This window comes from Clupea harengus, unplaced genomic scaffold (assembly GCF_900700415.2).
Source record: "Clupea harengus unplaced genomic scaffold, Ch_v2.0.2, whole genome shotgun sequence".
NCBI lineage: Eukaryota > Metazoa > Chordata > Actinopteri > Clupeiformes > Clupeidae > Clupea > Clupea harengus.
The window spans coordinates 106,696-122,517 of record NW_024879636.1 but is presented as its reverse complement, the minus strand read 5'-3'; the positions used below and the strand labels follow the sequence as shown (position 1 = coordinate 122,517).

At 43.8% G+C, this 15,822-nt stretch overlaps 1 protein-coding gene and 1 long non-coding RNA gene across 2 annotated transcripts; one reads left to right on the top strand and one right to left on the bottom strand.

Annotated features, from left to right (window-relative positions):
- Positions 1-3,308: 3,308 nt before the first annotated feature.
- LOC122129343 (TRMT1-like protein) lies at positions 3,309-12,336 on the bottom strand. The gene is given in 18 exon segments (XM_042704332.1): positions 3,309-3,992; positions 4,326-4,422; positions 4,425-4,451; positions 4,949-5,014; positions 5,135-5,301; positions 6,318-6,396; positions 6,756-6,946; positions 7,380-7,592; positions 7,800-7,887; positions 7,890-8,042; positions 8,181-8,260; positions 8,602-8,722; positions 8,862-9,018; positions 10,475-10,539; positions 10,669-10,782; positions 10,868-10,930; positions 11,379-11,513; positions 12,199-12,336. Coding segments are annotated over 18 exon segments (2,085 nt in total). The 5' UTR covers positions 12,260-12,336; the 3' UTR covers positions 3,309-3,784.
- Positions 12,337-12,724: 388 nt separating this feature from the next.
- Positions 12,725-15,456, top strand: LOC122129345. The gene is made up of 3 exons (XR_006151765.1): positions 12,725-12,803; positions 13,238-13,596; positions 13,954-15,456. It is a non-coding gene; the product is annotated as an uncharacterized LOC122129345 (long non-coding RNA).
- Positions 15,457-15,822: the final 366 nt, after the last annotated feature.

Sequence of the window (15,822 nt, the reverse complement as noted above, 5' to 3'; positions counted from 1 at the left end):
CCTCAGGATCTCCTTTCATCTGCCAAGAAGATGTGTCAACATACCGAAATCATTGCTTTGCCACAGACAAATGGACACACTTTCTCTCTCTCTCTCTCTCTCTCTCTCGCTCTCTCTCTCTCGCTCTCTCTCTCTCTCTCTCTCTCCAGCCTCCAATTAGAATGGAAATGTGGGAAGTGATTTGCTCTCCCCTCTTCGCAGGTGCCAGTGAACATTTGCAAAACAAAAATCATAGGTGGCCATTTTCTCTAGTGAGTCAACAAGTAACATGATATTTCAGGCATCCAACATGGTTTTTTTTTCAGAACCATCTCTTGTATTCTGGCTGGTCGCCAAGGAAGAGAGAAGATGGTCACAAAACCAACAGCCAACTGCCCTTGAACAAAAAATATTGTCTGTCTCTATAACAGCCAACCCCAGTCCTCACTGCTGCCAGCACAAATACATAGACACAATGAAAGAGAAGAATCTCCCACTCCCCGGGCACTCCACCCCTCCATTGCACAATGGTGTGAGGAGAGTGAAAACTGGTTGTGGCGCTTGACTACGGGAGTCTCCCTTTTCAGCTGTGTGACCTGGCTAACAGGAGGGACCTGATCTGATCCGGTCCTCACATCTGATAGGGAAGGAAAGGGAGAGGGAGGAAGAGATTGAGAGACAGAGAGACAGATAGAGACAGAGAGGGGGTGGAGGATGGTCCAGTAATTCCCTACTATCGTGTCCTTCACATCTTTATAAGTAGGACAACTTTGGAACTAACTACTAAAGTTGCCATTCCAATGTTACTGTGCGAGCTGAATAGCCAAACCTGCTTAGCTTAGCCATTTGAGGCAATGAGACATTAATGTCTTCGATCTGGTGACACAACTCAATACAACCATGTGGCTTGCCAGAGCTTCAGAAACCAGTTGTGCCAGGGAGAACCTGCCGGTATGAGCACATACACACTCGATGCTTGCAGCTTTCTGCCCGTCTTTGGCTAAGCATGTTGGAAAGGCACAACAAAACAATAACCTTACAGAGCATAACCTACTATAAGATGTTAAGAAAATCTGAAACTTCTCTTTAGGGATAAAGTACTCTATTTAAAATGATCCATACCATCCACAACAACAATATCCTCACGCTGAGGAATGAACTGTAGATGACAAAAAATATTATATTGGTATATTCTTATTAGAATATCCTGAGGCCATCCAGTTTTGATTAATATGCCAATATCCCTGGAATTTCATATAAGCTTAAGCCTTGGACCATAAGCAAATGTATTAACCATGATATAAAACTGAGGAGTCTGAGACCAACGACCTCATATTTCACTTGGTCATGTTTGAAAATGGATATAGTAGACTACTTAATTAGATGCCTTTGGCTACTCATATTTGATATTGCTGTATTAGGTAATAAGAGAATAGTCTGCCAACTAAGAATATGAAAATCCTCAAGCAGATATAGTATCATAAGAACGGAGAGAAAGAAGTATGCGGAGTCGTCTGGGATGATAAGTCCGACCGACATCAGCCTGTCTGTGAAAGCTCTCTGTTCTGATGCGGAAACGAAAAGCCATAACGATGAGCAACAAGTAGCGTACGACCTCGGGGGCATACAAATTACCCCTATCTCCGAAAATGACCATTCACTGGCGATTTTTGAGAATAAATCTCCTCGTCTTACCTTTGATAAAATTTGATTTGCTCTCATCCAGCAGACTGGACGTGGAGATCCCCATGCCGCGCTGGTGTGCAGTAAGCTGTGGGCAGGTAGGTCGCGCTCGTCAGGTGTGGCTCCTGTCTCATCGAGCTCCGTGGCTTACACTGGAAGAGACCACCCGCGGGCGTGGTGCTACGGAATCGGCAGCTGGACGCGCCGGGAACCCAGCCTCTGCCTCCTCCCACATCAGCCAAGGAGACAGCACCGTCAAATGTTTGTTTTGGGCTTCCTTTTTCACCGGGCGACAGAGTAAAGAGATCTGTGATTTTGTGACTAGTGCTTGTGACCCAATGTGTGTTTAGGTAGGGTAGCCTACCTGCGGATTTTCTCTGCTGGAATAAAGCGCTGTAAAGTTTTTTTTTAATGGACAGGACTATTTGAATGGTCATGCTTTGTTTACTTTTCCACTCTCCCCTGACAGGATATACTTCCCCATGCGCTGTGTCCCTTTCCACACCCCACCAGACAGCGCTGGCTTCATAACTAAGGAATGTGGTCATACCCTCAAATCTTCCTGTGTAGGTTACACTAGACATTGTGCATAACAAGATCGGTTATGATGCTACACTTCCCTTTTAGTGTACTGTCGTGTCCAACAGGCTAAGGGCTTAATAAAGCATTTGACTGATTTAATAAAAAATAGGAAATTCAATGGAATCACTAATGCTAAGCTAAAAACTTTAGTAGAGAACACTCAAAAAACACAATATTCATTATGTGTTCCGTTTGAAGAGATCAGAGACTTCTTTGATATTTTCTCTGGCAGTCACATATTTTGTATGTTTCGTATACTTTGTCAAACGTTAAGACTAAAGTCTGGCCACTACAATCAGTGGAAGTCTGAATACGAGTGGAATCTTTGTGATGGTAGCCATAATGGCAGCCAAGCATAAAAAGCCATACTGTGCAAAGTCTGGCAAGTGTCATGACATAACAACCATCTGTGGAAATGCCACTGGAATGGGTACTGGCTGCTCTCATCTGTTGAAGTCAATGGCACAAAATAATGGGAACACTGGAATCTCCTCCGGTGCACAGACTGAGCATGCTGGAGCCAACTGGCTGCTTGGGGGTTGGGGTGCTTTATAGTATGGTAACAGAGGCAGGGAAGTTATAAAATAAGCTTTGATAATAGCTTTGTTGGCTTTATACTCTGCTATTGGTCACTGTATTACTTTTAACATAATGAACTGCAATCTGGCTGTGTCATGGTAAAGGCATGAAACCATAATTGAAGCTTAAAATTCAGACACCGGACAGAACAGAAATTTGTTCTACAAGGGTGGGACATTTTAGTGGTGGGTGGGTTTTCCAGACAGGTCCTGACATGTCATCCATTTGTAGAAATGGAGCCATGAAGATAACAAAAGAAAGAGGAAGAAAGAGAGGAGGTGGATATACAGATGCGGTATGTGAGGCTTTCAGTCTAATTTTATCACAATAAGAGGCAGACTTAAGCAGAAATTGTATGTTTATTATGTTTCAAGTTAAAGTCTTTTCCAATAAAGTAAGAAACTCTCCCAGAGAAAATGTAATGCCTACAAACACACTGAAGTTAAATGTGACTAATCTTAATAAATCTGATAATAATGATGTACTGACTGAATTCAAAGATTAAAATAGAAATGTGCATCAGTAGTGGACTTTGTCTCTATGTAGGGCTCAGGTTCTTTCAGACAGATACAGCACAGGCATCATAGCATAAAAGCCTCTCCATGAGGATCCATGCTCAGTGCAATCTTACAGAAACTAAGAGAGAGCTCTCTCTCTCTCTCTCTCTTTTCACTTTCTGGTTGCTGTTTTTGTGACTGTGAAACAAGCTTATTTAAAGCAAAAGATGGCTGAAGCATTGAAAAAATGTATCTCTATGCAGGGATCATATTCACAAGCATAAGCCGATGTAAAAAAAAAAGAAATTAAAACAAGAAATACAACTCCCAGCATTCCATGTGGAACTGGGAAGTGAACTCAGTGCAGTCAGAACCCTTCCACCTGCAGAAGAGCTGGATTCAGATGATGTTGAGTGGTAGGGGTGTGTTGAGTGGTCTTTGGCTCTGGATTTTAAATGCGGGATTCAGTTCACCACTCTGCCAACCTCCTCTGTGGCTACAGGTATGCTGTGCCCACCAGACTGTGTGTTGCTGTAGGTGGGGACACTGTATTTGGTCAGGACTGCCTTGAACTGCTCCAGAGTGGCATCGGTGCGCACACCTGTGGGGTCAAAGTGAGTGCGGCTGACCCTGAAGCCGGCTTCCGTTAGGTACAGCAGGAACTTATTCAGCCTGGAGAAAAGGTGAGAAATACACATACACACACACACACACAATTTCGTAAGCAAAGGTCAATTTAAATCCAAACTCATGTAATGCATTTTTTTCAATCTCCGACTCTTCTTCCACTTCTGTAATTTTCTGCATAATAATTAGCAACCAATAAGCAAATTGATCGTTAGCACGTATTTTACTCCAATAACATTAGGTATTCAAAATAAATGTACAACAGAGTTTGGGCCTGAGTGACTAGATTAGACTAGTCAGTCATACTTGGGCATGTTCATGCCACGGATACACACTACAGGTGAGGAGAGGGGAAAGATGAAAGGGAGTCAGTCATACTTGGGCATGTTCATGCCACGGATGCTGTGCCTGTGGATGCTGTAGTAAAAGGGAGGGTGATCCAGAGACGCCTCCGTTTTCAGCTTCTTCATCACACTCCAGAATCCTCTCCTGGCTTCCTCTTCCCTGAGTGACAGATCAAAAAGTAAACGGCACCTCATTAATTGTTTCCCAAAATAGAGCTGCAAGACTTCTGTGCTTTCAAGTTTAGTCTCGCTTCGCTGCCGACTGTCATGGCAATGTAATGATGCAAATAGCTGAAATAATCACCCCGATTTGCTGATGGAAAGAAAAACCTTGACACTGTCGTATTTGGTGTCAAAGTCAGGCCCATTAATCCCAGAGAGCCCACTTCTACCGAGTCTACCTTTAACTAATTCCATTTAGCCCTTTTCTCATATAACTAACGAGTTAACAATGACCAGTAATGACCAGCACATTAGACACTTGTCCGCTTCAGATAGTCAAATGTAACACAATTACATTTTAACACTTTAACATCTTGGGAAAAGTATCCTCTAAGTATGGAAACTGTATACTCAGTTGCAGTTACAACCATACTGAACTGAGCTGATGAGATGATTGGATTACATGAGCTGCCGTGTTACCCTTCCACCAGTTACCTGATTGGTCAGCTGTGTCAGCCTCCTCCACTTTCTGGAGAGTCTTTATGACCACGCCACACTCAACTGCAGAGAGAGGACCATAAACATCATTAATATCACACACACTCAACACACAACCATACAGACACATACACACGCACACAAAGTACACATTCCTTCACACATACACACACACACACTCACCCTGGTTGCCGAGGCCTGGCGTGCCGGTGGCAGAGAAGGACTTGACGGTGGTGCAGTCGGCCTCACAGATGAGGTTCTTCAGCAGCGGCTGCAGGTCCTCCATGCTGTGCTGCACTGCAGCTACAAGCATACGCCTCAAGAAGCCTGTGTTAAACAAGGGGCCTGACCTACACACACACACACACACACACACCACACACACACACACCCACACACACACACACACACACACAACACACACACACACACACACACACACACACCACACACACACACACACACACACACACACACACACAGAGTGTCATATTATGTGCCATACTTGACCATATGCGTGTATGCTGTGCATGTCTTTTAATAATCCAAGTCAATGGTTAAGTTCTAAGCCCTATCTCACACTGCATGCGTTGCGTGGTGGCTGTGGTAACTGTTGATTGATTCAGCGCTCAGGTTAACAGGTTAGAGCATGCACACTGCCAGCGTGAGATGCTCGTCTGAGGCGCGACTCAACCCGGCTGCAGCCGCGTGTCATTTCGAATTTTCGGCGTGGAGCCTGATTTTGACACATGAGGTAGGCAGTTCCCATCATTGACATCATACCAACAACATTACATAACTGACAACTTTCACTGCAGTTTCAATGTCTGGGCTATATGTTATAAAAATTGTAACCATCTTAGCAACTGCATGTTGTGAAAGGGGAAAGTGGAGGATACATGTGTACTTTATAGTAACTCAATGTAGGCTATAATTACATTATATCGATAAGTTAACAGAACATTAGGTGAAGGAGTCTTCCATTGCACACTCTCTCTTGCTCTGAATGAGGGGAAACAAAAATCACGTGACTGCTTTCAGGTTACAGCTGTCAACTTTCTGGTCTTCACTTTTCCAAACTGATTGTGCATTGACGGCCATTATCAAAGGCAAACTCAATGCAGAAAGATAGGGCTGGCAGTAGCAGTGTCGCAGCAGAAACTTCTGCGGTGTGAATACATACATGCAACAGACCCGCAGCAGTTCCACAAGGCAGTAGTCATGCACACGTAACAAGGGGGTGTACATCGTCCCTAATACCTTTCAGTCTGAATGAATGCAAAGCAGATGGCATTGACCCGTACTTCCATTTGCACTGATGATGTTTGCAATGTCAAATTTGCTTGTTGCGAGGGCTCACACTCACCACAGAGGGCCCAGCTCCACGGCTGTTTTGCCTGGCATGCTCCCGTGGCACTGGCAGGGCAGCTGCCTGTAGAGGCTCTCTGCTGACGGGCATCGGAGATAACCAAGGGAGACGGGCAAAAGAGTGAGAAAAAGACATGGCAATCAGTCAAGTTTAAGGCTGTGACATTCATCCCTTAACCTCAGACTGCCACCTGGTGGCATTAGAGGGAATGGCACTGAGATGTGGGGTGGCAGCTGCAGTGTTGTTTCGCCAACTTTCTTTTGGGATGCACATATTGGCAAAAATTCCCCTTCCTCTGAATCACTATGCTGCAAAATAAAATACTTCTCATGCCCAAATGAACCCAAAAAGGCTATAGGCATGCAAATTTCACAACAGAAACCCATTACGTGCACACACAGACACACCCACACACACATTCACACCCTTGCTTACCCTCCACCATGCTGCCGGGCTTGAGGAAGACCCTCTCCTCGCACCACTGGCAGTGCAGCAGCTGTCGGAGCCTCTTGGCGGACTCGTCTGCCTGGGTGGGCCCCCGGAGCACGCGCACCACCACCAGCACAAAGTGCTCCAGCGCCACGGCCAGCAGCACCTCCATGCCCTTATTACAGCGGGCCGCCGCCCTGCCACAGACACACACAGGCACGCAACACTGTCAGGTGTTTATGTCCACATGCACAACAGCTGGTATAGAATATACATGCTATTATATTCATAGAGGTAGTGTTTCATTCCAAATACTCTGAGGTACTCTGCTATTCTAGTCCAATACAGTTTTTGTCTAATTCAAATTGTGCCTTACGGTCCACTGGCTTTCCTTACATACCACCTTGAGCACTCTGTAGTTTCATAACGACCACAAACAAAGCAATTTCTTTCAGAGCAGATATTTTCTGTCTTCAACTGAGAACACACTTTGATTCCACCAGCTGCTGAGCTCTCTGAAGTGCCTATAACCTTCACTCCTCCATACACAGATGCAAAGACACACACCTAAGGTATACAGACACACAGACACACAGACACACACACACACACACACACACACACACACACCTTGCTACTGTTGCTACGACCATGCGCGCAGCCAGCTCTCTGTAGTACTCAGTGCGGACAATCTGGCAGCCATAGTGACGCAGCGTGACGTTGAGGGACTTGGAGTAGAGGGAGCCGGTGTCTGTGGACGTCACTGACACAATCCCAAGATTCCGCACATTCCGGAAGGCTGCATCCAGATAGTTCACTGATGTGCCGAATGGATCCAGGTGTCTGAGGGGATAAAATAAAACAAAGAGGTTAGGGGGAAAATAAGCTGGTGAAGCTAGCTGTTAATGGGTCAGCTCAAAAACAAACCCAGTTAGAAACACACTCTTCTCGGATTCACATAAACAATACCTGGCACTTATTCCTAGATGGCTTGAACACATACACATCTTAAATATTTTTACATTTTCTCCCCATCTCTCTCTCGCTCACATGTAGTCGAAGGCCCGCAGGTGCATGATGACGTTGGCGTCCATCTTGACCACCTCCACCGTGGCAATGGGCGTGTCTGCGTCGCTCTGGCCTCGGCCGTCCGCGGGGTCCTAGAGCCATCCACACGGATGTGGTTGAGCTGGCAGTTCTCCTTGATCATTTTGACACATGGCTCGCTGATGTCATTTATGGTGACCTTCACCGCTCCCCGCAGGTGCTTGGCCCACTGGAGGCCCATGATGCCTGGCGGGGATGGGGTCAGGAGAATACGTCAGTCAAGGCTTTAATTCTCCAGCTGAGGTTTAGAGAGCAGTCATTTTTTTTGCAGCAGTTATCTTATATATGTGTGTGTGTGTGTGTGAGTGTGTGTGGAGGGTATACCTGTGGCTCCAAATGCATCCAAACACTCTACTGGACTCCTGTCCTCTGCTAAAACTGCCAGTGAGCAGAACACAAGCTGCCTGTAACAGACACAGACACACACACACACAGACACACAGACACACACACACAGACACACAGACACACAGACACACAGACACACAGACACACAGACACACACACACACACACACACACAGACACACACACACACACACACACACACACACACACACACACACACACACACACACACACACACACACACACACACACACACACACACACACACACAACCTGTCAACCACTGTGCCAGTTGGTGGGACTGGTGATATCAGAGGATCACAAGTCAAGTCTCCTTTTGCTACCTTACCAGAAACAATATGTACTCATGTAAGTGTGCCATTGCATTTGACTCTTACCGGTTGGTTTTCATCTTGCGGTTGAAGTAGGTGTCGGTCTTCTGCGGTGTGGAGTGATTAGGTAGCAGCTGGACATTAGTGCCCAACTCCTTCATGATCTCATAGGCCTGACCTGCACGGACTAGACAGAGAGAAGGACACAAGGTTTAGGTGGTTTGGGTGTTACACAGGAATTCAATGCTTGCGTCTATGTATGTATGTGTGTGTGCATAAGTTCATGTTTACACTAAAGGGTTTGTGTGTGTGTGTGTGTGTCCTACCAGGCTCCTCCTCCATCATGTCTGGGTTTTGTGAGTAGCTGGCCTCTGTCTCTCCCTTGTTGATGTGTCGCTTCAGGTGGCTGATCATGTCTGTCTTGCGTGCGATTGTCACAGAGCACACCACACAGTGGTAGTGGGCCACCAGCCGGCCAGCAACCTACACACACACACACACACACACACACACACACACACACACACACACACACACACACACACACACACACACACACACACACACACACACGAAAGTTAAGCCAGTACTCAAATACAACAATGTCAGTCTCATATCAAAATGTGAGCACATCAATCATAAATGAATTTAGATGTATGTGAAAAAATAATAGCTTTATGGAATCAAGGCAAATACTGTCATCATATGAGAAGAGTTCATGGAACTAGTCAGCTACTGGTCATATCTAAAACTTGTAAGGGTCAGAACAGATCCGTACACAGCACACAACACTGATGGAACACTGTCCTCTCTCACCATCTACTGGTCAGACAGCTGCAGTACCTACTCACTCAATCATTCATAATGACAAGAAATAACTACAGGTGGCCATAAACCCTCCAAATATATTCATATCAAGTGTATTGTGCCCTTTAAACATAAATACAGTATAAAGTACAAAATAATACAAATAAAAGGGTCACGTTACACCAACCCTGGGGTACATACTACAGATCAAAAACTCAATAGGGCTAATACACCCTAAAAAGTATGGGTAAGTATGGATGATGACAACATCCCTAAGATCCTTAAGAGTATGAAGAACTGACCGTACTCCTAGACCTGTCATATTCCTCCTGACAGGATATCAGAGAGGCCAGTGCTCATTAATTAAAGCCAAAACGGTTCTTGCCAAAGAGAAGCTCCAGTGACTCCTCATCCAAACAAATGCTTGTGCTAGATCCAAATACTTCTAAAGTTGCAGCTCTCTGATATCCATTGAGCGCTCCACTGACCAGAGACAAACAAGACGAGCTATGGCTTATTCTCAGTGTGTAATGGAGGACAAATGGTGTATTCAATTTTTCCACTGCTGGGACATGCTCTACATGCATGCACCCCTCATGGCTCCTCTCATGCATCCAATCAGAGAACGAGGCTGGGGATGCTCGTGCTGAGGGGAAGTCAGTGGCGGCAACAGTGCAGCAGTGGACTTGTGGATGACATGAGAGAGATGACCTATTGTTTTTCTGTTGATTACCTGTAATTGTGTGCGTTCATATAGCTAACCTCACATACCCAATTTCACACACACACACACACACACACACACACACACACACACACACACACACACACACACACACACACACACACACACACACACACACAAACACACACACAAACACACACACACACAAACACACACAAACACACAAACAACACACACACACAAACACCATCTCCATTACATTATTTACATTCAACATTCTTACCATAAACTCTCTATTTTTTGCGGCATTTTTGTGAGATGTGCCACAGCAGCTTCTAAGTCTATTCCCTACTAGCTAATCAGTCATTCTCCACCACATCATGAACATATCTCTTGGGTTCTCAGAGATGCAGGTAAATACGCCTGTCTGCTGACACTTGTGACTACCTGATCAGCACCCAGACTGGGGCGCAGCTGGCGGCAGGGCAGGTGACAGATGCACATCTTCTGACCTATGAAAGGAGACGAGAGGAGTAGGGTCAAAGTTTAAGGGTTAGAGTTTACCAACAAATGTGTTCATAGAACCAGACACAGAGTAACTACTCTGCTGGCAATTTACATATTTTTTACAATTTGCATACTCTCAAACTCCACGTAAACCTTCCAGTGCAGGTTCTGTAAATGACGCCTGAGCTTGTGGCTGTAGCAAGCCTTGAACTTCTCCTCAGGGCACAGGGGACAGGACTTCCTCCCAGCTGTAGAAAGAAACAGGTAGTCCATGAGGTCATCATTAAACCTGCTCAGATATAAAAGTAAAACTGGAAGCTGATCTGAACCCACCTCCATTCAAGTCCACCAGCTTCTCCAGACCCTCCAGCGTGGTCTGGATGGAAATGTGTTTCTCTGTGACAAACAAACAGGCAATATATCAAGGCTGCTTCGCTTTACAGTGAAAGCACACATAATGTGGTGAGGGCAGTGAGAGAACAGGCCCTGCCCTAGTGGATTTTTTAATTATTGCATTACATGCAGTTTTAAATTATGGGAAGCTAGCTAACAATAAAAACATCTGTAAATTGTCAGTGCAGACACACTAGTAGACACAGAGATAACAAAAAATATATAATGTAGAGATGAAGTCTCTCTTCATCCATCCACCCTAATATTCATCCATATACAGTAAAGTTGAGTGGAGATGTAGGCCCTTTTTCAGTGACAGTCTTTATCATATTAGCTTGACACAGGTATATTGATGGAAAGATGCTGGATGCTCACAGGAGGTGAAAAGTTTTTTTTTATGCACTCTTTACATATCACTGAGTTAGAGAGGGATTCATTCAGAGAGTGATACCTGGGCCAACGGTGACAGATGTCTGACCGTCACTGCCCTCTGGCTCCACGATGTCGCAGGACGCAACAGCCTTGGTAACTGTCTGTCCGTTCGTCTCTTCGGCAGCACCAGGCACTGCCTGCAAGTCTCCGCCGACTGCCACGTAAAACGCATTAGGTAGTGATGAGTATGATGCATATGCTCACCACAACAGGCTTGCACTAGACCGCTAAGAGTTGAACGGCGAAAGTAATTATAATCAATTTCAGTCCAGCTCATTTGCTGCAACATTGCAGCAAACGAGTGATAAATAATGCAAACTAAATGGAACTATTCTTCCCACAAGTTATTGACAGCACATACTCTTTTTACCATGTATTCAAAACATACCAGAGAGGTATATTCTCACTCAAAGCAGAACGTTGCTTTCTATCTTTCTAAGGCATGCCTCTCCAAAATTCTTGACGTTGATCAATATAGCCTACGGCCCTGTGGTGGAGCTCCGCGGTAAGGCCGTTTGCTCTAACAGGGTCAGATAGAGTAAGTCCATGTCGATACTATAATCATTAGGTAAAGAGTAGTAAATACAACCGTTACATTTTAACAGTACATAATAATAAAATCGCCCCAGGTCGCTTTCTCACACGTTAATACGAATATTTACAACTGGGTCCTGTGGTGGAGCTCCGTGAGGAGGCCCATATTTACTTCAGCAGTTAAAAAGTCGCGCTTGAAGTAGGTCTTTGCCAGTCTAAATCTATCACAGGAAACCCCATATTTTTTCGAAATTTATTCCGTGATTATTTCATACTGAATCGACACCTAATTATAGTTTCCTTGCCTCGATCATCGGCGTCCTCCTGGTGTAGTTGTCCGACGTCCTCTTCCTTGAGCTCCGCCATTTTACCCAACTACCGTAAACTCCGTACAGCTGCTCCCTGTTGCTACCGCTTAGTGCTGATTACGGACATGACGTAGCCTACGTTAAATAAGGTAGTTTTATAGACTTTTGCAATTTTGTCCAAATATGTTTTCCATGACTGCTGCCAAAAAACTCTGCCATATCTATCCTGCCTCTCAATATAATACTCTTTTAAAAGTTTAGGCTTTTTGACAGGGAGACATACAGTATATGCACATCAGCAAAAACAGTCTATGCTTTTTTATTTAAATCAGTCAGTGAGTTAATACTCTACTCGACAAACATACGGCCAAATTGTTTCGCAAAAATGTACATCACGAGAGAGAGAGAGAGCGAGAGAGAGATAGAGTGAGAAAACAGTACGTTACTGACAGACTACATATCCCACAAGCCCGCTCTGCTTGGCTTCCGTTCCACGCATAAACATCTTTTTACTGTCTTCCTAGTCATAGGTCGTATGTCTATGGTTCCATGTGACAAATAAAACCTTAACTCGTATGCCGCTGTCACTCTCGCTCCGGTGGGTGAGTGTTCAACTTCTATTAACACAGGATACATTCCTGTTGTATCATTATCGGGGATATTTCCAAAGCAACACAATAAAACAAGAAATTGATACCCATGTTGCTTCATAATGAATGATTTTGTTTGTGCTAAGCTAATGCAGTTGAACTTTGCATGTCAACCTAAAGGTACCTAGCTAGCAACGATAGTTAAGTCATTTTAGGCACTGACAACACATATAACTGAGGGAATGAGTATTCTTGCTGTACAGTTTGAATTTCTTGAACACTGGTGTTTCTATTAAAACATGGTACTGTGGTAGCTTTTTCACGAGAGTTTTTGAATTACTGAAGTTGACAAGTTTCCTCAGTAAATTATCTATCTATTTATCTATCTAATAGCATGTCAGTCAAACCAAAGCAAGCCTAATATTTGTGTCTGCCCTCTCATTTAGAGTGAAATACAGAGGGCCACTGCTTGTCCCGCTAACAGCACCTAATGTGGCAAGAAAACACCTGGAGGAAGACTCTTGTTGTATGCCAGAGCACTATTGTTGCTACCGTTACGTGCTCTTCATTGAGTCTGCACCCGCAGTTTCCAGGCCATACTCCTTGAGTGGATGAAAATTCCTGTTTTGATTAGAAAAGTAGAATATCAGCTTACCTTTTCCATTGAGTGGTGAGGTTACAGTACCTCTCAGATTTGGTAGGTGTTGCCCCAGGGCAGGCTAGGAAGATGTCAAAGAAGAAGAAGCACAAAAAGTCGAGGCACAGAACATCTTCACCAGAGAAGGCGGGTGAGGACAGTGCTAAGGTGAGCACAATATACAGCTTATAAATCACACATTAATCACAGAAAAAAAAAAAAAACTTTTGCTTTTCATTTGTTAAGGGAAGGGGGGTTATTAATAGTCTCATGCAAAAACATTCTTATCTGGGTGTTAGGTTGTGGGCATGATACATGATACTTCTCAAAGCAAATTACCTATACATTAGCAGTGTAATTGTTAGTGACAGTTAAATCCCTGAAACACAACTGAAAGTGTGAACAGTTTTCTTTGTGCATACCTTTGAAAAGTGCCATAACCCTAAACCGGTGCAAAAATGCTTCAAATGAAAAATATGTATGAATTGTAAATTAATGTAACAATGTTTTTTTTTGTGAGTGTAGAAACAGAGGAGAGTGGCCTATGAGAAAAGGGAAGAGGGTAATTACGAGCATGGCAGACCATCAAGGTGAGTGCGGCGTATACTCTCCCCAGTGCTTGTCTATCAGTGTCCATCACTCAGACTCTGCCCTTTCACATCTAGCCAGAGCAAGCTGCAACCATCTAAAATGGCATGTGCTGCAACCATCTAAAATTGCTGCAGTTTGTTTGTCCAATACAGCCAGCTTAAGCATCAGCTCTCTTCTTTGCTGACATGTTTATCTCAACCCTTATCAGTTTATACTTTCCATCTCCATCAAGGCCCTGCTGTAATGGTGATGACTGCAGGTATAGGATGGGATTTTTCTGTATGTATCAGAGAACTAGTGTTAGGTGAAAATTTACTCAAGTTACCTCAGGACTCCGGAGTTGCATATAAGTATATTTATTAGACAACAACAACAAGCTCGTTGGGCTCACCAACGTCTTTGATGGTCAGAGAGAGACACGGAAGCCTGAGTGTGTAAGATAAATTTGAATTATCAAATTTATCAAATCAAATGTATCAAATGAAGTATATCAAATGAAAAAATCAGTCAGAAACAGCAAGTTCAGTTCACGTGGGAAATGTAAAGCCAGACGAGAGAGCAAGTTAAAACTGGGACAGAGGGCTGTGAGAAAGGGCAGCGAAAAGAGAAATCATAAATGGTCAAGGTTGTGGCGCAGATAAGGGAAAGCTTCCAGACGATAGATGTGTCAGCAGATTAAAAGCAGAAGTTCTGTAAGTGGAAAATACCACAAGAATCACGTGTTATTACTATGTACAGAGTGGACGAGACAGTATGTCACAATCTTAAGATCGATAGATGGGCGGACCAGAGTGACATCACAGGATTAGGCCTTAAAAGTTTGAGCATCGCCTGTATCAGATCAGAATGTATTCTCCGGCTTGCTTGACTGTACTTGATTGTCTGTTGAGCGAGTTGTATTGTACCAGCATCTACCAGTAAAACGTATCTTGTTACAACAAATTGCTTCGTACGGTGGTTCCTCTCTAAAACAACACGCAAGAGTGAAAATAACTCTAACACGTGCTCACTCCCACACTGCAGCAGACGAGAGAACAGCAATATTAAACACATCGCACAAGGTTTATATAGATATAAGTTAAGCGTTCTCTGGCGCCAATACAATTTGTCAGCAGGGATAACCACGTGGTGGGTCTGTGACGTCCGAGGCTCCCTGTCCTGCAAGGATGTCAGTTTTGCACAAGGTCGAAAGAAGAGCAGTTCGACCCTTCTTATCACCTTTAAGATAAATTTAAAAAGCAACTGTCAAATGGAAAATACCAGACAGCCAGCGAGGTCAAGCAGGGACAGAATGCACTGTGCTAAAGGCACTTGAAATGTGGAAAAAAAAACATGTTGACAGCAGATTCAAAATGCAAAAGTTCTGTTAACGGACAAAGGTCAGCATTTACAAGAAATCATGTGTTACTACTAGTGCTGTCAAACGATTAAAATATTTAATCGCGATTAATCGCATTTATGTCATAGTTAACTCAAAATGAATCGCAATTAATGTCCCTTCATTTTTTTTTTCCATCATTTTTTTTTTCATTTTAATGCTCTTATCAAAATGGAAAAGTGGATTGGCTTGCTTTATGCAATGTTTTATTTGATTGAAAAACAATATTGCCAAACAGGGCGGTACAAAATAAAATTATAAAGTGCACATTTCAGGTAAACAAGGACTGCCTATAGTGCAGTTAAACCATGGCTTAATATTTTCTTTTTTTCAAGTTTGCTAGGAACCTAGCAGTCAGGCCTCTTATTTCAGAAACAATGAACCGCAACAGTTAGGTAACCAATAAAAGGTAAGTCTACTACTTC